This window comes from Oncorhynchus kisutch, linkage group LG4 (assembly GCF_002021735.2).
Source record: "Oncorhynchus kisutch isolate 150728-3 linkage group LG4, Okis_V2, whole genome shotgun sequence".
In the NCBI taxonomy this organism is placed as follows: Eukaryota; Metazoa; Chordata; class Actinopteri; order Salmoniformes; family Salmonidae; genus Oncorhynchus; species Oncorhynchus kisutch.
The window spans coordinates 2171611-2195645 of NC_034177.2; the positions used below are offsets into that span (position 1 = coordinate 2171611).

The 24035-nt window shown below is 45.2% G+C and overlaps 1 protein-coding gene across 6 annotated transcripts in view; it reads left to right on the forward strand.

Annotated features, from left to right (window-relative positions):
* The window catches only part of nme7 (NME/NM23 family member 7), a 142385-nt gene that overhangs the window by 27455 nt on the left and 90895 nt on the right, over positions 1 to 24035 (forward strand). For all 6 annotated transcript variants that reach the window (XM_031822294.1, XM_031822291.1, XM_031822290.1 and 3 more), the window contains 3 exons: positions 1380 to 1430; positions 1888 to 2095; positions 2622 to 2727. In XM_031822294.1, the coding sequence (XP_031678154.1) occupies positions 1380 to 1430; positions 1888 to 2095; positions 2622 to 2727 (365 nt within the window). The remainder of the gene's footprint in view (positions 1 to 1379; positions 1431 to 1887; positions 2096 to 2621; positions 2728 to 24035) is intronic.

Below are 24035 nucleotides of genomic sequence, written 5' to 3' on the forward strand. Positions count from 1 at the left end.
AGAGCCCTATTCCCCTATATAGTGTACTACTTTAGACCAGAGCCCTATTCCCCTATATAGTGCACTACTTTAGACCAGAGCCCTATTCCCCTATATAGTGCACTACTTTAGACCAGAGCCCTATTCCCCTATATAGTGTACTACTTTAGACCAGAGCCCTATTCCCCTATATAGTGTACTACTTTAGACCAGAGCCCTATTCCCCTATATAGTGCACTACTTTAGACCAGAGCCCTATTCCCCTATATAGTGTACTACTTTAGACCAGAGCCCTATTCCCCTATATAGTGCACTACTTTAGACCAGAGCCCTATTCCCCTATATAGTGCACTACTTTAGACCAGAGCCCTATTCCCCTATATAGTGTACTACTTTAGACCAGAGCCCTATTCACTATATAGTGTACTACTTTAGACCAGAGCCCTATTCCCCTATATAGTGCACTACTTTAGACCAGAGCCCTATTCCCCTATATAGTGCACTACTTTAGACCAGAGCCCTATTCCCCTATATAGTGCACTACTTTAGACCAGAGCCCTATTCCCCTATATAGTGCACTACTTTAGACCAGAGCCCTATATAGTGTACTACTTTAGACCAGAGCCCTATTCCCCTATATAGTGTACTACTTTAGACCAGAGCCCTATTCCCCTATATAGTGCACTACTTTAGACCAGAGCCCTATTCCCCTATATAGTGCACTACTTTAGACCAGAGCCCTATTCCCTATATAGTACACTACTATAGACCAGAGCCCTATTCCCTATATAGTGCACTACTTTAGACCAGAGCCCTATTCCCTATATAGAGCACTACTTTAGACCAGAGCCCTATATAGTACACTACTTTAGACCAGAGCCCTATTCCCCTATATAGTGCACTACTTTAGACCAGAGCCCTATTCCCCTATATAGTGCACTACTTTAGACCAGAGTCCTATTCCCTATATCGTGCACTACTTTAGATCAGAGCCCTATATCGTGCACTACTTTAGACCAGAGCCCTATATAGTGTACTACTTTAGACCAGAGCCCTATATAGTACACTACTTTAGACCAGAGCCCTATTCCCCTATATAGTGCACTACTTTAGACCAGAGGCCTATATAGTACACTACTTTAGACCAGAGCCCTATTCCCCTATATAGTACACTACTTTAGACCAGAGCCCTATTCCCCTATATAGTGCACTACTTTAGACCAGAGTCCTATTCCCTATATCGTGCACTACTTTAGACCAGAGCCCTATATAGTACACTACTTTAGACCAGAGCCCTATTCCCCTATATAGTGCACTACTTTAGACCAGAGCCCTATCGAGTCAACGCCTGACTTCATCTGATCACTCATTAACCCTGTGTGTTTATCTGTTTCTTACAGGAAGCAGGCAGCAGACTTTTACACTGAACATCAGACAAAGTCTTTCTTCCAGTGAGTCCTTCCTGTGTAAATGATTAGCCTGTCTTCTCTCTGTGTGAGCAGAGCGGCCAGGGGCATGTTTCAAGGAGACTCCAAGGGCCATCTAACCAGTAACCACCATTATTAGCAGTCTCTCTATGTGACATTTATTGCACTGACATTGTGGTGACATTTCAACATGTCTTGACAGGGACAATTACCTCCCGTAAATCAAGAGAATTAGACGTAGTTTCACCTACACATTTCAACTGAATAATTCAAAATCTCAGATGGTGATCTGTAGTACCTAACCTTAAAAAATGTGACCTTCAATTACATATTCCTCACCGTCTGAGTTACATATTCCACACCATCTGAGTAGAAATAGTTCATAAGTAGTTTATTGGAGATTCCATTAAAGGTTATGTTGCTGAAAGTGTTATTCTGACTGTTTTTATTGGAGTTTGCATAAAACAATGTTTCTTTTTAGCAACCTGGTGCAGTTTATGACCTCTGGCCCTGTGGTTGCCATGGAGCTGATGGGCGACGAGGCAGTGTCAGTGTGGAGAAGGATTCTAGGCCCCACTGACTCAGGCGTAGCACGGAAAGAGGCCCCACCAAGCCTGAGAGCTCAGTTTGGCACAGATGGCACCAGAAATGCTGGACATGGGTCTGACTCACTGGCTTCAGCAGCAAGAGTAAGTCATTTTAGTAGTGAGAAGTACTGAGCCCTGGGCCCTAGTGAGACATTATAGAGGACCTTGTGCAGAGCCCAGGGGGACACAAGTAGTGAGAACAGGAGAGGACCTAGTACAGATACATTATAGAGACCTAGTACTGAGCCCTGGAGGACATCATTAGTGAGACATTATAAAGGACCTAGTGCAGAGCCCTGGGGGACACCAGTAGTGAGACATTATAGAGGACCTAGTACCAAGCCCTGGGGGACACCAGTAGTGAGACCTTATAGAGGACCTAGTACCAAGCCCTGGGGGACACCAGTAGTGAGACCTTATAGAGGACCTAGTACCAAGCCCTGGGGGACACCAGTAGTGAGACCTTATAGAGGACCTAGTACCAAGCCCTGGGGGACACCAGTAGTGAGACCTTATAGAGGACCTAGTACCAAGCCCTGGGGGACACCAGTAGTGAGACCTTATAGAGGACCTAGTACCAAGCCCTGGGGGACACCAGTAGTCAGTAATGCTTTGTTCTTCTGTTTAGGAGCTGGAGTTTTTCTTCCCATCCACAGCGGGCCATGGTCCCGCTAACACGGCCAATTGCACAGACTGTGCCTGTTGCGTCATCAAACCTCACGCTATATCAGAAGGTAAGTTAGCCATCCTTGTTTCACATGGAACCTAGCCTTACTCTCCACAAGTACATATTAATTTTCTCTAAACCCTATGACAAGTTTTCTTATATACTATACCCTTCAATTATACTTGCATTATGGCTATTTTCTGTAGTACTTTGAATACCTAAAATATAAAAACCATTCAGATAGAGGCCTAAAAGAGTACTTGGTTGAAGGAATGTAGCCAACAGTAACGTTGCCAATTTACAATTACTTTGCCAACTTAGTTTAACTCCTCTCAACAGCCTGTTATCCAGAGAAGTGACTTGGCCAGGCTGCTGGTGTAAAATCCTTACCTGCCATTAAACCCTGGTTCTTATTTAACTGCTAGCCCCCTTCCTTTCTTACCCTGCTGTTGTTATACTTTGGTGGGTTTGCGTCGCGCACAAACCCAGCGCACATTGTAACCAACCTTCCCATTGTCCTGATCCCTGTTAGAGCAGGGAGAGGGCGTACGGCTATAACACTGACCTGTGAAATAAAACATTCTCTGGTCTGACTGGGCTGGTGTTGAATACTGACACATTGGACTGACTGGACTGGTGTTGAGTACTGACACATTGGACTGACTGAGCTGGTGTTGAGTACTGACACATTGGACTGACTGAGCTGGTGTTGAGTACTGACACATTAGACTGACTGAGCTGGTGTTGAGTACTGACACATTGGACTAAGCTATGGACTGAGGAGAGAACTAGAGTATCTGATTAGATGTATAGTAGTCTGAATTTAGTGCCAAAACAACACAGGCAGACGGTTTACTGTTGACTGCGTTGAGCAGGTTGGACGTTGCTGTTGGAGAGGAATACTCTGTTCTCTCTGTTTACGGATGTCTCTCTGATTCTGGTTGTTTCTGAAGGGCAGTGTTGTTTCTAAAGAGAGCTGTCAGTAATGTCCCATATGTACAGTCGTGGCCAAAAGTTTTGAGAATGACACAAATATTAATTTCCACAAAGTTTGCTGCTTCAGTGTCTTTAGATATTTTTGTCAGATGTTACTATGGAATACTGAAGTATAATTACAAGCATTTCATAAGTGTCGAAGGCTTTTATTGACAATTACATGAAGTTGATACAGAGTCAATATTTGCGGTGTTGAACCTTCTTTTTCAAGACCTCTGCAATCTGCCCTGGCATGCTGTCAATGAACTTTTGGGACACATTCTGACTGATGGCAGCCCATTCTTGCATAATCAATGCTTGGAGTTTGTCAGAATTTGTGGGGTTTTGTTTGTACACCCGCCTCTTGAGGATTGACCACAAGTTCTCAATGGGATTAAGGTCTGGGGAGTTTCCTGGCCTTGGACCCAAAATATCAATGTTTTGTTCCCTTAGCCACTTAGTTATCACTTTTGCCTTATGGCAAGGTGCTCCATCATGCTGGAAAAGGCATTGTTCGTCACCAAACTGTTCCTGCATGGTTGGGAGAAGTTGCTCTCGGGATGTGTTGGTACCATTCTTTATCCATGGCTGTGTTCTTAGACAAAATTGTGAGTGATCCCACTCCCTTGGCTGAGAAGTAACCCCACACATGAATGGTCTCAGGATGCTTTACCGTTGGCATGACACAGGACTGATGGTAGCGCTCACCTTGTCTTCTCCGGACAAGCTTTTTTCCGGATGCCCCAAACAATCGTAAAGGGGATTCATCAGAGAAAATTACTTTACCCCAGTCCTCAGCAGTCCAATCCCTGTACCTTTTGCAGAATATCAGTCTGTCCGTGATGTTTTTCCCGGAGAGAAGTGGCTTCTTTGCTGCCCTTCTTGACACCAGGCCATCCTCCAAAAGTCTTCGCCTCGCTGTGCGTGCAGATGCACTCACACCTGCCTGCTGCCATTCCTGAGCAAGCTCTGTACTGGTGGTGCCCCGATCCCGCAGCTGAATCAACTTTAGGAGACGGTCCTGGCACTTGCTGGACTTTCTTGGGCGCCCTGAAGCCTTCTTCACAACAATTGAACCGCTCTCCTTGAAGTTCTTGATGATCCGATAAATGGTTGATTTAGGTGCAATCTTACTGGCAGCAATATCCTTGCCTGTGAAGCCCTTTTTATGCAAAGCAATGATGACGGCACGTGTTTCCTTGCAGGTAACCATGGTTGACAGAGGAAGAACAATGATTCCAAGCACCACCCCCCCCTCAATCAGCATGACAGAGTGATCTGTAGCCTTGTCCTCGTCAACACTCACACCTGTGTTAACGAGAGAATCACTGACATGATGTCAGCTGGTCCTTTTGTGGCAGGGCTGAAATGCAGTGGAAATGTTTTTGGGGGGATTCAGTTCATTTGCATGACAAAGAGGGACTTATCAATTAATTGTAATTCATCTGATCACTCTTCATAACATTCTGGAGTATATGCAAATTGTCATCATACAAACTGAGGCAGCAGACTTTGTGTCATTCTCAAAACTTTTGGCCACGACTGTACAGTACCTCTGGGTGAGTCACTCAGGCCACAGGCTTCACCAGGGCCCCACTGAGCTCACAGTTTGACATAGTCTTAGCACACGGATTCTGTCTGACAAACAATCCACACACGCGACACAGACACAGCTGCTTCCCCCTCAGGAGAATGAAAATATTTGGCATGGGCCTTCAGATCCTCAAAAAGTTTTACAGCTGCACCATTGAGAGCATCTTGACTGGCTGCATCACCGCCTGGGTATATACCAATACATCACATCCTGGACTTCAATATCAGGTGGTGTCAGAGGATGGTCTGAACTACTGAGTCCCACAAAGCACATACATTCACATACACAATACACACACATACCGACAACACAAACACTTTTTACTCTGTTCTTTATTTTATGCTTTACGCTATCCTGATGCCTGGTCACTTTACCCTGCGGTCATGTACATATCTACCTCAAATACCTTATTATTATCGATCCTGATGCCTAGTCACTTTATCCTTCCTTCATGTACATATCTACTTCAAATACCTTATTATTATCTATCCTGATGCATATCTACCTCAAATACCTTATTATTATCGATCCTGATGCCTAGTCACTTTATCCTGCCTTCATGTACATATCTACCTCAAATACCTTATTATTATCGATCCTGATGCATATCTACCTCAAATACCTTATTATTATCGATCCTGATGCCTAGTCACTTTACCCTGCCGTCATGTACATATCTACCTCAAATACCTTATTATTATCTATCCTGATGCATATCTACCTCAAATACCTTATTATTATCGATCCTGATGCCTGGTCACTTTACCCTGCCGTCATGTACATATCTACCTCAAATACCTTATTATTATCGATCCTGATGCCTAGTCACTTTACCCTGCCGTCATGTACATATCTACCTCAAATACCTCATTATTATCTATCCTGATGCCTAGTCACTTTACCCTGCCGTCATGTACATATCTACCTCAAATACCTCATTATTATCTATCCTGATGCATATCTACCTCAAATACCTTATTATTATCGATCCTGATGCCTAGTCACTTTATCCTGCCTTCATGTACATATCTACCTCAAATACCTCATTATTATCTATCCTGATGCCTGGTCACTTTACCCTGCCATCATGTACATATCTACCCCAAATACCTTATTATTATCTATCCTGATGCATATCTACCTCAAATACCTTATTATTATCGATCCTGATGCCTAGTCACTTTATCCTGCCTTCATGTACATATCTACCTCAAATACCTTATTATTATCGATCCTGATGCATATCTACCTCAAATACCTTATTATTATCGATCCTGATGCATATCTACCTCAAATACCTTATTATGATCTATCCTGATTCCTAGTCACTTTACCCTGCCTTCATGTACATATCTACCTCAAATACCTTATTATTATCCATCCTGATTCCTAGACACTTTACCCTGCCTTCATGTACATATCTACCTCAAATACCTTATTATTATCTATCCTGATGCATATCTACCTCAAATACCTTATTATGATCTATCCTGATGTCTAGACACTTTATCCTGCCTTCATGTACATATCTACCTCAAATACCTCATTATTATCTATCCTCCACATTGATCTGATACTTCCTGTATATAGCTGCACATTGATCTGGTACTTCCTGTATATAGCTCCACATTGATCTGGTACTGATACTTCCTGTATATAGCTCCACATTGATCTGGTACTTCCTGTATATAGCTGCACATTGATCTGATACTTCCTGTATATAGCTCCACATTGATCTGGTACTTCCTGTATATAGCTCCACATTGATCTGGTACTGATACTTCCTGTATATAGCTCCACATTGATCTGGTACTTCCTGTTTATAGCTCCACATTGATCTGGTACTCCCTGTTTATAGCTCCACATTGATCTGGTACTTCCTGTTTATAGCTCCACATTGATCTGGTACTCCCTGTTTATAGCTCCACATTGATATGGTACTGGTACTCCCTGTATATAGCTCCACATTGATCTGGTACTTCCTGTTTATAGCTCCACATTGATCTGGTACTTCCTGTTTATAGCTCCACATTGATATGGTACTGGTACTCCCTGTATATAGCTCCACATTGATCTGGTACTTCCTGTTTATAGCTCCACATTGATCTGGTACTTCCTGTATATAGCTCCACATTGATCTGGTACTTCCTGTATATAGCTCCACATTGATCTGGTACTTCCTGTATATAGCTCCACATTGATCTGGTACTTCCTGTTTATAGCTCCACATTGATCTGGTACTTCCTGTATATAGCTCCACATTGATCTGGTACTTCCTGTATATAGCTCCACATTGATCTGGTACTTCCTGTGTATAGCTCCACATTGATCTGGTACTTCCTGTGTATAGCTCCACATTGATCTGGTACTTCCTGTTTATAGCTCCACATTGATCTGGTACTTCCTGTTTATAGCTCCACATTGATCTGGTACTTCCTGTTTATAGCTCCACATTGATCTGGTACTTCCTGTATATACCTGCATTCTTGTGTATTTGATACCTTTTGTGTTACTATTTTTATTATTCTATATATTTTTTAAACTCCTCATGGTTGGGAAGTGCTCATGATCAAGCATTTCACGGTTAAGTCTACACCCATTGTATACACGGAACCTGCTGCACACACTCTACCTACACAATCCCACTACGTCGACTAAATGTGATTATATACACCGAACCTGCTGCACACACTCTACCTACACAATCCCACTACGTCGACTAAATGTGATTATATACACCGAACCTGCTGCACACACTGTACCTACACAATCCCACTACGTCGACTAAATGTGATTATATACACCGAACCTGCTGCACACACTCTACCTACACAATCCCACTACGTCGACTAAATGTGATTATATACACCGAACCTGCTGCACACACTGTACCTACACAATCCCACTACGTCGACTAAATGTGATTATATACACCGAACCTGCTGCACACACTGTACCTACACAATCCCACTACGTCGACTAAATGTGATTATATACACGGAACCTGCTGCACACACTCTACCTACACAATCCCACTACGTCGACTAAATGTGATTATATACACGGAACCTGCTGCACACACTCTACCTACACAATCCCACTACGTCGACTAAATGTGATTATATACACGGAACCTGCTGCACACACTGTACCTACACAATCCCACTACGTCGACTAAATGTGATTATATACACCGAACCTGCTGCACACACTGTACCTACACAATCCCACTACGTCGACTAAATGTGATTATATACACCGAACCTGCTGCACACACTGTACCTACACAATCCCACTACGTCGACTAAATGTGATTATATACACGGAACCTGCTGCACACACTCTACCTACACAATCCCACTACGTCGACTAAATGTGATTATATACACGGAACCTGCTGCACACACTCTACCTACACAATCCCACTACGTCGACTAAATGTGATTATATACACGGAACCTGCTGCACACACTCTACCTACACAATCCCACTACGTCGACTAAATGTGATTATATACACGGAACCTGCTGCACACACTCTACCTACACAATCCCACTACGTCGACTAAATGTGATTATATACACGGAACCTGCTGCACACACTCTACCTACACAATCCCACTACGTCGACTAAATGTGATTATATACACGGAACCTGCTGCACACACTCTACAATCCCACTACGTCGACTAAATGTGATTATATACACGGAACCTGCTGCACACACTGTACCTACACAATCCCACTACGTCGACTAAATGTGATTATATACACGGAACCTGCTGCACACACTCTACCTACACAATCCCACTACGTCGACTAAATGTGATTATATACACCGAACCTGCTGCACACACTGTACCTACACAATCCCACTACGTCGACTAAATGTGATTATATACACGGAACCTGCTGCACACACTCTACCTACACAATCCCACTACGTCGACTAAATGTGATTATATACACCGAACCTGCTGCACACACTCTACCTACACAATCCCACTACGTCGACTAAATGTGATTATATACACGGAACCTGCTGCACACACTGTACCTACACAATCCCACTACGTCGACTAAATGTGATTATATACACCGAACCTGCTGCACACACTGTACCTACACAATCCCACTACGTCGACTAAATGTGATTATATACACCGAACCTGCTGCACACACTGTACCTACACAATCCCACTACGTCGACTAAATGTGATTATATACACGGAACCTGCTGCACACACTCTACCTACACAATCCCACTACGTCGACTAAATGTGATTATATACACGGAACCTGCTGCACACACTCTACCTACACAATCCCACTACGTCGACTAAATGTGATTATATACACGGAACCTGCTGCACACACTCTACCTACACAATCCCACTACGTCGACTAAATGTGATTATATACACGGAACCTGCTGCACACACTCTACCTACACAATCCCACTACGTCGACTAAATGTGATTATATACACGGAACCTGCTGCACACACTCTACCTACACAATCCCACTACGTCGACTAAATGTGATTATATACACCGAACCTGCTGCACACACTGTACCTACACAATCCCACTACGTCGACTAAATGTGATTATATACACCGAACCTGCTGCACACACTCTACCTACACAATCCCACTACGTCGACTAAATGTGATTATATACACCGAACCTGCTGCACACACTCTACCTACACAATCCCACTACGTCGACTAAATGTGATTATATACACCGAACCTGCTGCACACACTGTACCTACACAATCCCACTACGTCGACTAAATGTGATTATATACACCGAACCTGCTGCACACACTCTACCTACACAATCCCACTACGTCGACTAAATGTGATTATATACACCGAACCTGCTGCACACACTCTACCTACACAATCCCACTACGTCGACTAAATGTGATTATATACACGGAACCTGCTGCACACACTCTACCTACACAATCCCACTACGTCGACTAAATGTGATTATATACACGGAACCTGCTGCACACACTCTACCTACACAATCCCACTACGTCGACTAAATGTGATTATATACACGGAACCTGCTGCACACACTCTACCTACACAATCCCACTACGTCGACTAAATGTGATTATATACACGGAACCTGCTGCACACACTCTACCTACACAATCCCACTACGTCGACTAAATGTGATTATATACACGGAACCTGCTGCACACACTCTACCTACACAATCCCACTACGTCGACTAAATGTGATTATATACACGGAACCTGCTGCACACACTGTACCTACACAATCCCACTACGTCGACTAAATGTGATTATATACACGGAACCTGCTGCACACACTGTACCTACACAATCCCACTACGTCGACTAAATGTGATTATATACACCGAACCTGCTGCACACACTGTACCTACACAATCCCACTACGTCGACTAAATGTGATTATATACACGGAACCTGCTGCACACACTCTACCTACACAATCCCACTACGTCGACTAAATGTGATTATATACACGGAACCTGCTGCACACACTCTACCTACACAATCCCACTACGTCGACTAAATGTGATTATATACACGGAACCTGCTGCACACACTCTACCTACACAATCCCACTACGTCGACTAAATGTGATTATATACACGGAACCTGCTGCACACACTCTACCTACACAATCCCACTACGTCGACTAAATGTGATTATATACACGGAACCTGCTGCACACACTCTACCTACACAATCCCACTACGTCGACTAAATGTGATTATATACACCGAACCTGCTGCACACACTGTACCTACACAATCCCACTACGTCGACTAAATGTGATTATATACACCGAACCTGCTGCACACACTCTACCTACACAATCCCACTATGTCGACTAAATGTGATTATATACACCGAACCTGCTGCACACACTCTACCTACACAATCCCACTATGTCGACTAAATGTGATTATATACACGGAACCTGCTGCACACACTCTACCTACACAATCCCACTACGTCGACTAAATGTGATTATATACACGGAACCTGCTGCACACACTCTACCTACACAATCCCACTACGTCGACTAAATGTGATTATATACACCGAACCTGCTGCACACACTCTACCTACACAATCCCACTACGTCGACTAAATGTGATTATATACACGGAACCTGCTGCACACACTCTACCTACACAATCCCACTACGTCGACTAAATGTGATTATATACACGGAACCTGCTGCACACACTGTACCTACACAATCCCACTACGTCGACTAAATGTGATTATATACACGGAACCTGCTGCACACACTCTACCTACACAATCCCACTACGTCGACTAAATGTGATTATATACACGGAACCTGCTGCACACACTCTACCTACACAATCCCACTACGTCGACTAAATGTGATTATATACACGGAACCTGCTGCACACACTCTACCTACACAATCCCACTACGTCGACTAAATGTGATTATATACACCGAACCTGCTGCACACACTGTACCTACACAATCCCACTACGTCGACTAAATGTGATTATATACACGGAACCTGCTGCACACACTCTACCTACACAATCCCACTACGTCGACTAAATGTGATTATATACACGGAACCTGCTGCACACACTCTACCTACACAATCCCACTACGTCGACTAAATGTGATTATATACACGGAACCTGCTGCGCACACACTCTACCTACACAATCCCACTACGTCGACTAAATGTGATTATATACACGGAACCTGCTGCGCACACACTCTACCTACACAATCCCACTACGTCGACTAAATGTGATTATATACACGGAACCTGCTGCACACACTCTACCTACACAATCCCACTACGTCGACTAAATGTGATTATATACACGGAACCTGCTGCACACACTCTACCTACACAATCCCACTACGTCGACTAAATGTGATTATATACACGGAACCTGCTGCACAACCTCTACCTACACAATCCCACTACGTCGACTAAATGTGATTATATACACGGAACCTGCTGCGCACACACTCTACCTACACAATCCCACTACGTCGACTAAATGTGATTATATACACGGAACCTGCTGCGCACACACTCTACCTACACAATCCCACTACGTCGACTAAATGTGATTATATACACGGAACCTGCTGCGCACACACTCTACCTACACAATCCCACTACGTCGACTAAATGTGATTATATACACGGAACCTGCTGCACACACTCTACCTACACAATCCCACTACGTCGACTAAATGTGATTATATACACGGAACCTGCTGCACACACTCTACCTACACAATCCCACTACGTCGACTAAATGTGATTATATACACGGAACCTGCTGCACACACTCTACCTACACAATCCCACTACGTCGACTAAATGTGATTATATACACGGAACCTGCTGCACACACTCTACCTACACAATCCCACTACGTCGACTAAATGTGATTATATACACGGAACCTGCTGCACACACTCTACCTACACAATCCCACTACGTCGACTAAATGTGATTATATACACGGAACCTGCTGCACACACTCTACCTACACAATCCCACTACGTCGACTAAATGTGATTATATACACGGAACCTGCTGCACACACTGTACCTACACAATCCCACTACGTCGACTAAATGTGATTATATACACCGAACCTGCTGCACACACTGTACCTACACAATCCCACTACGTCGACTAAATGTGATTATATACACGGAACCTGCTGCACACACTCTACCTACACAATCCCACTACGTCGACTAAATGTGATTATATACACCGAACCTGCTGCACACACTGTACCTACACAATCCCACTACGTCGACTAAATGTGATTATATACACGGAACCTGCTGCACACACTGTACCTACACAATCCCACTACGTCGACTAAATGTGATTATATACACCGAACCTGCTGCACACACTGTACCTACACAATCCCACTACGTCGACTAAATGTGATTATATACACGGAACCTGCTGCACACACTCTACCTACACAATCCCACTACGTCGACTAAATGTGATTATATACACCGAACCTGCTGCACACACTGTACCTACACAATCCCACTACGTCGACTAAATGTGATTATATACACGGAACCTGCTGCACACATTCCAATACAGATCAAACCAAACAAGGTACTAAAATCAACCCTGGCAGTCAACACTGCTAATTCCCAGAGGATCAGAGATGTGGTGATTGGTTTTATTTTACAGCAGCAGTTGGAGCCTCCGCTAACAGCTCATAACAGGGATGAGAGAGGAGCTGTAGGTTAGTCATGTGATCAAGTGTTTTACTATAAAACATTTATGAAAAGTAAAGTCGAACAAAAAAACACAGGATGAATAGATATAAGAAGAGAATACGATACGATTGTTCGTTATTACTGCATTGTCGGAACTAGAAGCACAAGCATTTCGCTACACTCGCATTAACATCTGCTAACCATGTGTATGTGACAAATAAAATTTGATTTGATTTGATTTAAAGTAAGTAAGCTATGTACAGTTCCAGGGTCAGTTCTAGTGTCAGTTCCAGAATCAGTTCCAGGGTCAGGGTCAGTTCCAGGATCAGTTCCAGGGTCAGGGGCAGTTCCAGGGTCAGGGGCAGTTCCAGGGTCAGGGGCAGTTCCAGGGTCAGTTCTAGGGTCAGGGTCAGTTCCAGGGTCAGTTCCAGGGTCAGGGGCAGTTCCAGGGTCAGTTCTAGGGTCAGGGTCAGTTCTAGGGTCAGGGTCAGTTCCAGGGTCAGGGGCAGTTCCAGGGTCAGTTCCAGGATCAGGGGCAGTTCCAGGGTCAGGGTCAGTTCCAGGGTCAGTTCTAGGGTCAGGGTCAGTTCTTGGGTCAGGGTCAGTTCCAGGGTCAGGGGCAGTTCCAGGGTCAGTTCCAGGATCAGGGGCAGTTCCAGGGTCAGGGTCAGTTCCAGGGGCAGTTCTAGGGTCAGTGGCAGTTCCAGGGTCCGGGGCAGTTCCAGGGTCAGGGTCAGGGGCAGTTCCAGGGTCAGTTCTAGGGTCAGGGTCAGTTCTAGGGTCAGGGTCAGTTCCAGGGTCAGGGGCAGTTCCAGGGTCAGTTCCAGGATCAGGGGCAGTTCCAGGGTCAGGGGCAGTTCCAGGGGCAGTTCTAGGGTCAGTGGCAGTTCCAGGGTCCGGGGCAGTTCCAGGGTCCGGGTCAGGGGCAGTTCCAGGGTCAGGGTCAGTTCCAGGGTCAGGGGCAGTTCCAGGGTCAGGGGCAGTTCCAGGGTCAGGGTCCAGGGTCAGGGGCAGTACCAGTTCCAGGGGCAGTTCCAGGGGCAGTTCCAGGATCAGTTCCAGGGGCAGTACCAGTTCCAGGGTCAGTTCCAGGGTCAGTACCAGTTCCAGGGTCAGTTCCAGGGGCAGTACCAGTTCCAGGGGCAGTACCAGTTCCAGGATCAGTTCCAGGGTCAGTTCCAGGGTCAGTACCAGTTCCAGGGGCAGTACCAGTTCCAGGGTCAGTTTCAGGGTCAGTACCAGTTCCAGGGGCAGTTCCAGGGGCAGTTCCAGGGGCAGTACCAGTTCCAGGGTCAGTACCAGTTCCAGGGGCAGTTCCAGGGGCAGTACCAGTTCCAGGGGCAGTTCCAGGGGCAGTACCAGTTCCAGGGGCAGTTCCAGGGGAAGTACCAGTTCCAGGGGCAGTTCCAGGGTCAGTACCAGTTCCAGGGGCAGTTCCAGGGTCAGTACCAGTTCCAGGGGCAGTTCCAGGGGCAGTACCAGTTCCAGGGGCAGTTCCAGGGTCAGTACCAGTTCTAGGGTCAGTTCCAGGGTCAGTACCAGTTCCAGGGTCAGTACCAGTTCCAGGGTCAGTACCAGTTCCAGGGTCAGTTCCAGGGGCAGTTCCAGGGTCAGGGGCAGTTCCAGGGTCAGTACCAGTTCCAGGGTCAGTACCAGTTCCAGGGTCAGTTCCAGGGGCAGTACCAGTTCCAGGGTCAGTACCAGGGGCAGTTCCAGGGGCAGTTCCAGGGTCAGTACCAGTTCTAGGGTCAGTACCAGTTCCAGGGTCAGTTCCAGGGTCAGTTCCAGGGGCAGTACCAGTTCCAGGGTCAGTACCAGTTCCAGGGGCAGTTCCAGGGGCAGTACCAGTTCCAGGGGCAGTACCAGTTCCAGGGGCAGTACCAGTTCCAGGGTCAGTACCAGTTCCAGGGTCAGTTCCAGGGTCAGTACCAGTTCCAGGGGCAGTTCCAGGGGCAGTACCAGTTCCAGGGGCAGTACCAGTTCCAGGGGTAGTACCAGTTCCAGGGGCAGTTCCAGGGGAAGTACCAGTTCCAGGGGCAGTTCCAGGGTCAGTACCAGTTCCAGGGGCAGTTCCAGGGTCAGTACCAGTTCCAGGGGCAGTTCCAGGGGCAGTACCAGTTCCAGGGGCAGTTCCAGGGTCAGTACCAGTTCTAGGGTCAGTTCCAGGGTCAGTACCAGTTCCAGGGTCAGTACCAGTTCCAGGGTCAGTACCAGTTCCAGGGGCAGTTCCAGGGTCAGGGGCAGTTCCAGGGTCAGTACCAGTTCCAGGGTCAGTTCCAGGGGCAGTACCAGTTCCAGGGTCAGTACCAGGGGCAGTTCCAGGGGCAGTACCAGTTCTAGGGTCAGTACCAGTTCCAGGGTCAGTTCCAGGGGCAGTACCAGTTCCAGGGTCAGTACCAGTTCCAGGGGCAGTTCCAGGGGCAGTACCAGTTCCAGGGGCAGTACCAGTTCCAGGGGCAGTACCAGTTCCAGGGTCAGTACCAGTTCCAGGGGCAGTTCCAGGGTCAGTACCAGTTCCAGGGTCAGTACCAGTTCCAGGGGCAGTTCCAGGGGCAGTACCAGTTCCAGGGGCAGTACCAGTTCCAGGGGTAGTACCAGTTCCAGGGTCAGTACCAGTTCCAGGGTCAGTTCCAGGGTCAGTACCAGTTCCAGGGGCAGTACCAGTTCCAGGGGCAGTACCAGTTCCAGGGGCAGTACCAGTTCCAGGGGTAGTACCAGTTCCAGGGTCAGTACCAGTTCCAGGGGCAGTACCAGTTCCAGGGGCATTACCAGTTCCAGGGTCAGTTCCAGGGTCAGTTCCAGGGGAAGTACCAGTTCCAGGGGCAGTACCAGTTCCAGGGTCAGTACCAGGGGCAGGGGCAGTACCAGTTCCAGGGGCAGTACCAGTTCCAGGGGCAGTACCAGTTCCAGGGGCAGTACCAGTTCCAGGGGCAGTACCAGGGGCAGTACCAGTTCCAGGGTCAGTTCCAGGGTCAGTACCAGGGGCAGTACCAGTTCCAGGGGCAGTACCAGTACCATATTAACATGTACAGGGATACTGGAGTGATGGAGGTAGATATGTATAGGGCGAAGGAGACAGGGATACTGCAGTGATGGAGGTAGATATGTATAGGAGGAAGGAGACAGGGATACTGGAGTGATGGAGGTAGATATGTATAGGGGGAAGGAGACAGGGATACTGGAGTGATGGAGGTAGATATGTATAAGGGGAAGGTGACAGGGATAGTGTAGTGATGGAGGTAGATATGTATAGGGGGAAGGAGACAGGGATACTGGAGTGATGGAGGTAGAGATGTATAGGGGGAAGGAGACAGGGATACTGGAGTGATGGAGGTAGATATGTATAGGAGACAGGGATACTGCAGTGATGGAGGTAGATAGGGATACTGCAGTGACGGAGGTAGATATGTATAGGGGGAAGGAGACAGGGATACTGCAGTGATGGAGGTATATATGTATAGGGGGGAAGGAGACTGTAGTGATGGAGGTAGATATGTATAGGGGGAAGGAGACTGCAGTGATGGAGGTAGATGTGTATAGGGGGAAGGTGACAGGGATACTGGAGTGATGGAGGTAGATATGTATAGTGGTAAGGTGACTATATACAGGGTCAGTACCATATTAACAATGTACAGGGATACTGGAGTGATGGAGGTAGATATGTATAGGGGGAAGGAGACAGGGATACTGGAGTAATGGAGGTAGGTATGTATAGGGGGAAGGTGACAGGGATACTGGAGTAATGGAGGTAGGTATGTATAGGGGGAAGGAGACAGGGATACTGGAGTGATGGAGGTATATATGTATAGGGGGAAGGAGACAGGGATACTGGAGTAATGGAGGTAGGTATGTATAGGGGGAAGGTGACAGGGATACTGGAGTAATGGAGGTATATATGTATAGGGGGAAGGTGACAGGGATACTGGAGTAATGGAGGTAGATATGTATAGGGAGAAGGAGACAGGGATACTGGAGTGATGGAGGTATATATGTATAGGGGGAAGGAGACAGGGATACTGGAGTGATGGAGGTATATATGTATAGGGGGAAGGAGACAGGGATACTGGAGTAATGGAGGTAGGTATGTATAGGGGGAAGGAGACAGGGATACTGGAGTAATGGAGGTAGGTATGTATAGGGGGAATGTGACAGGGATACTGGAGTGATGGAGGTAGATATGTATAGGGGGAATGTGACAGGGATACTGGAGTAATGGAGGTAGGTAGGTATAGGGGGAAGGAGACAGGGATACTGGAGTGATGGAAGTAGATATGTATAGGGGGGAAGGTGACAGGGATACTGGAGTGATGGAGGTAGATATGTATAGGGGTAAGGAGACAGGGATACTGGAGTGATGGAGGTAGATATGTATAGGAGACAGGGATACTGCAGTGATGGAGGTAGATAGGGATACTGCAGTGACGGAGGTAGATATGTATAGGGGGAAGGAGACAGGGATACTGCAGTGATGGAGGTAGATATGTATAGGGGGGAAGGAGACTGTAGTGATGGAGGTAGATATGTATAGGGGGAAGGAGACTGCAGTGATGGAGGTAGATGTGTATAGGGGGAATGTGACAGGGATACTGGTGTGATGAAGGTAGATATGTATAGGGGGAATGTGACAGGGATACTGGAGTAATGGAGGTAGGTAGGTATAGGGGGACAGGGATACTGGAGTAATGGAGGTATATATGTATAGGGGGAAGGTGACAGGGATACTGGAGTAATGGAGGTAGGTATGTATAGGGGGAAGGAGACAGGGATACTGGAGTAATGGAGGTAGGTATGTATAGGGGGAAGGAGACAGGGATACTGGAGTAATGGAGGTAGGTATGTATAGGGGGAAGGAGACAGGGATACTGGAGTGATGGAGGTAGGTATGTATAGGGGGACAGGGATACTGGAGTAATGGAGGTAGGTATGTATAGGGGGAAGGAGACAAGGCAACAAGATATAAGATAAACAGAGTTGCAGCAGTGTGTGGGTGTGTCGAGTCCGTATAATTCTATGTACAGAGGTGTTTTAAACAGTCTTCAGAACGTTACAGTATCATGCTGTTGGAGTACATGACAAACCATGTTATTATAGCCTAGATATTGGAACATTCAAATGTTTTGTTTCACAGTGGAAATAGTGATATTATATTATATATTATTACTGTGCATGCTGCGTACTATTATTCCTGCAACTTCAGATCTGTAGGTTTGTAACTTCACGTTGCATGCCGGAGCAGCGTTCCTTTCTTCCTGTTGTGTTTGTGGGGGGGTGGGGCTCTTTTCCACTCTTCAACCAATCCAGTAAATGTGGAGGAGGAGTTAAGATGGCCATGTCTCCTTGTCCAAAAGTGTCACAGGCTCTCTTTCCATTTCCCCTAAAAACCCGGTGTATCCGGTTGTTTTACAACCCTACCGAGGGTGGTTTCTAAGTTACAGCTGCCTGCCAAAAACATAGTAATGCCCCTAGTAATCTAAGTAGTACTGATCTGGATCTGACTGGCTCAAAGCAGCGGGAGCGGCCGGGGTGAGCAGGGTAGTTCATCAGGTTGTTATTAGTAGAGTAGCAGGGTAGTTCATCAGGTTGTTATTAGTAGAGTAGCAGGGTAGTTCATCAGGTTGTTATTAGTAGAGTAGCAGGGTAGTTCATCAGGTTGTTATTAGTAGAGTAGCAGGGTAGTTCATCAGGTTGTTATTAGTAGAGTAGAGCTGCAGGGTAGTTCATCAGGTTGTTATTAGTAGAGTAGAGCTGCAGGGTAGTTCATCGGGTTGTTATTAGTAGAGTAGAGCAGCCTTTCATCAGGTTGTTATTAGTAGAGTAGCAGGGCAGCCTTTCATCAGGTTGTTATTAGTAGAGTAGAGTAGAGCTGCAGGGTCGTTCATCAGGTTGTTATTAGTAGAGTAGAGTAGCCTTTCATCAGGTTGTTATTAGTAGAGTAGAGTAGAGCTGCAGGGTCGTTCATCAGGTTGTTATTAGTAGAGTAGAGTAGCCTTTCATCAGGTTGTTATTAGTAGAGTAGAGCTGCAGGGTTGTTCATCAGGTTGTTATTAGTAGAGTAGCAGGGTAGTTCATCAGGTTGTTATTAGTAGAGTAGAGCAGCCTTTCATCAGGTTGTTATTAGTAGAGTAGAGTAGCCTTTCATCAGGTTGTTATTAGTAGAGTAGCAGGGTAGTTCATCAGGTTGTTATTAGTAGAGTAGCAGGGTAGTTCATCAGGTTGTTATTAGTAGAGTAGAGTAGCCTTTCATCAGGTTGTTATTAGTAGAGTAGCCTTTCATCAGGTTGTTATTAGTAGAGTAGAGTAGCAGGGTAGTTCATCAGGTTGTTATTAGTAGAGTAGCAAGGTCGTTCATCAGGTTGTTATTAGTAGAGTAGAGTAGCCTTTCATCAGGTTGTTATTAGTAGAGTAGAGTAGCAGGGTAGTTCATCAGGTTGTTATTAGTAGAGTAGCAGGGTCTTTCATCAGGTTGTTATTAGTAGAGTAGAGTAGCCTTTCATCAGGTTGTTATTAGTAGAGTAGAGTAGCCTTTCATCAGGTTGTTATTAGTATAGTAGAGTAGCAGGGTAGTTCATCAGGTTGTTATTAGTAGAGTAGCAGGGTCTTTCATCAGGTTGTTATTAGTAGAGTAGAGTAGCCTTTCATCAGGTTGTTATTAGTAGAGTAGAGTAGCCTTTCATCAGGTTGTTATTAGTTGAGTAGAGTAGCCTTTCATCAGGTTGTTATCAGTAGAGTAGAGCTGCAGGGCAGCCTTTCATGAGGTTGTTATTAGTAGAGTAGAGTAGCCTTTCATCAGGTTGTTATTAGTAGAGTAGAGTATCCTTTCATCAGGTTGTTATTAGTAGAGTAGAGTAGCCTTTCATCAGGTTGTTATTAGTAGAGTAGCAGGGCAGCCTTTCATCAGGTTGTTATTAGTAGAGTAGAGCAGCCTTTCATCAGGTTGTTATTAGTAGAGTAGAGCAGCCTTTCATCAGGTTGTTATTAGTAGAGTAGAGTAGCAGGGCAGCCTTTCATCAGGTTGTTATTAGTAGAGTAGTAGAGCAGCCTTTCATCAGGTTGTTATTAGTAGAGCAGCCTTTCATCAGGTTGTTATTAGTAGAGTAGAGCAGCAGGGCAGCCTTTCATGAGGTTGTTATTAGTAGAGTAGAGCAGCCTTTCATCAGGTTGTTATTAGTAGAGTAGAGCAGCCTTTCATCAGGTTGTTATTAGTAGAGTAGAGCAGCAGGGCAGCCTTTCATCAGGTTGTTATTAGTAGAGTAGAGTAGCCTTTCATCAGGTTGTTATTAGTAGAGTAGAGTAGCCTTTCATCAGGTTGTTATTAGTAGAGTAGAGTTGCCTTTCATCAGGTTGTTATTAGTAGAGTAGAGCTGCAGGGCAGCCTTTCATGAGGTTGTCATTAGTAGAGTAGAGTAGCCTTTCATGAGGTTGTTATTAGTAGAGTAGAGTAGCCTTTCATGAGGTTGTTATTAGTTGAGTAGAGTAGCCTTTCATCAGGTTGTTATTAGTAGAGTAGAGCTGCAGGGCAGCCTTTCATGAGGTTGTCATTAGTAGAGTAGAGTAGCCTTTCATGAGGTTGTTATTAGTAGAGTAGAGTAGCCTTTCATGAGGTTGTTATTAGTAGAGTAGAATAGCCTTTCATGAGGTTGTTATTAGTTGAGTAGAGTAGCCTTTCATCAGGTTGTTATTAGTAGAGTAGAGCTGCAGGGCAGCCTTTCATGAGGTTGTCATTAGTAGAGTAGAGTAGCCTTTCATGAGGTTGTTATTAGTAGAGTAGAGCAGCCTTTCATGAGGTTGTTATTAGTAGAGTAGAGCAGCCTTTCATCAGGTTGTTATTAGTAGAGTAGAGCTGCAGGGCAGCCTTTCATGAGGTTGTCATTAGTAGAGTAGAGTAGCCTTTCATGAGGTTGTCATTAGTAGAGTAGAGTAGCCTTTCATGAGGTTGTTATTAGTAGAGTAGAGCAGCCTTTCATCAGGTTGTTATTAGTAGAGTAGAGCAGCAGGGCAGCCTTTCATGAGGTTGTTATTAGTAGAGTAGAGCAGCCTTTCATGAGGTCGTTATTAGTAGAGTAGAGCAGCCTTTCATCAGGTTGTTATTAGAGTAGAGTAGTAGAGCAGCCTTTCATGAGGTTGTTATTAGTAGAGTAGAGTAGCAGGGCAGCCTTTCATCAGGTTGTTATTAGTAGAGTAGAGCAGCCTTTCATGAGGTTGTTATTAGTAGAGTAGAGTAGCAGGGCAGCCTTTCATCAGGTTGTTATTAGTAGAGTAGAGCAGCCTTTCATCAGGTTGTTATTAGTAGAGCAGCCTTTCATCAGATTGTTATTAGTAGAGTAGTAGAGCAGCCTTTCATGAGGTTGTTATTAGTAGAGTAGAGTAGCAGGGCAGCCTTTCATCAGGTTGTTATTAGTAGAGTAGAGCAGCAGGGCAGCCTTTCATGAGGTTGTTATTAGTAGAGTAGCAGGGCAGCCTTTCGTGAGGTTGTTATTAGTAGAGTAGAGTAGCATTTCATCAGGTTGTTATTAGTAGAGTAGAGTAGCCTTTCATCAGGTTGTTATTAGTAGAGTAGAGTAGCCTTTCATTAGGTTGTTATTAGTAGAGTATAGCTGCAGGGCAGCCTTTCATGAGGTTGTCATTAGTAGAGTAGAGTAGCCTTTCATGAGGTTGTTATTAGTAGAGTGGAGTAGCCTTTCATGAGGTTGTTATTAGTAGAGTAGAGTAGCCTTTCATGAGGTTGTTATTAGTAGAGTAGAATAGCCTTTCATGAGGTTGTTATTTGTAGAGTAGAGTAGCAGGGCAGCCTTTCATGAGGTTGTTATTAGTAGAGTAGAGTAGCAGGGCAGCCTTTCATCAGGTTGTTATTAGTAGAGTAGAGCTGCACGGCAGCCTTTCATCAGGTTGTTATTAGTAGAGTAGTAGAGCAGCCTTTCATCAGATTGTTATTAGTAGAGTAGTAGAGCAGCCTTTCATGAGGTTGTTATTGGTAGAGTAGAGTAGCAGGGCAGCCTTTCATCATGTTGTTATTAGTAGAGTAGAGCAGCCTTTCATCAGGTTGTTATTAGTAGAGTAGAGCAGCAGGGCAGCCTTTCATGAGGTTGTTATTAGTAGAGTAGAGCAGCCTTTCATCAGGTTGTTATTAGTAGAGTAGAGCAGCCTTTCATCAGGTTGTTATTAGTAGAGTAGAGCAGCAGGGCAGCCTTTCATGAGGTTGTTATTAGTAGAGTAGCAGGGCAGCCTTTCATGAGGTTGTTATTAGTAGAGTAGAGTAGCCTTTCATCAGGTTGTTATTAGTAGAGTAGAGTAGCCTTTCATCAGGTTGTTATTAGTAGAGTAGAGTAGCCTTTCATCAGGTTGTTATTAGTAGAGTAGAGCTGCAGGGCAGCCTTTCATGAGGTTGTCATTAGTAGAGTAGAGTAGCCTTTCATGAGTTTGTTATTAGTAGAGTAGAGTAGCCTTTCATGAGGTTGTTATTAGTTGAGTAGAGTAGCCTTTCATCAGGTTGTTATTAGTAGAGTAGAGCTGCAGGGCAGCCTTTCATGAGGTTGTCATTAGTAGAGTAGAGTAGCCTTTCATGAGGTTGTTATTAGTAGAGTAGAGCAGCCTTTCATGAGGTTGTTATTAGTAGAGTAGAGCAGCCTTTCATCAGGTTGTTATTAGTAGAGTAGAGCTGCAGGGCAGCCTTTCATGAGGTTGTCATTAGTAGAGTAGAGTAGCCTTTCATGAGGTTGTTATTAGTAGAGTAGAGCAGCCTTTCATGAGGTTGTTATTAGTAGAGTAGAGTAGCAGGGCAGCCTTTCATCAGGTTGTTATTAGTAGAGTAGAGCAGCAGGGCAGCCTTTCATGAGGTTGTTATTAGTAGAGTAGAGTAGCCTTTCATCAGGTTGTTATTAGTAGAGTAGAGCAGCAGGGCAGCCTTTCATGAGGTTGTTATTAGTAGAGTAGAGATGCAGGGCAGCCTTTCATGAGGTTGTTATTAGTAGAGTAGAGCAGCCTTTCATGAGGTCGTTATTAGTAGAGTAGAGCAGCCTTTCATCAGGTTGTTATTAGAGTAGAGTAGTAGAGCAGCCTTTCATGAGGTTGTTATTAGTAGAGTAGAGTAGCAGGGCAGCCTTTCATCAGGTTGTTATTAGTAGAGTAGAGCAGCCTTTCATGAGGTTGTTATTAGTAGAGTAGAGTAGCAGGGCAGCCTTTCATCAGGTTGTTATTAGTAGAGTAGAGCAGCCTTTCATCAGGTTGTTATTAGTAGAGCAGCCTTTCATCAGATTGTTATTAGTAGAGTAGTAGAGCAGCCTTTCATCAGGTTGTTATTAGTAGAGTAGAGCTGCAGGGCAGCCTTTCATGAGGTTGTCATTAGTAGAGTAGAGTAGCCTTTCATGAGGTTGTTATTAGTAGAGTAGAGCAGCCTTTCATGAGGTTGTTATTAGTAGAGTAGAGTAGCAGGGCAGCCTTTCATCAGGTTGTTATTAGTAGAGTAGAGCAGCAGGGCAGCCTTTCATGAGGTTGTTATTAGTAGAGTAGAGTAGCCTTTCA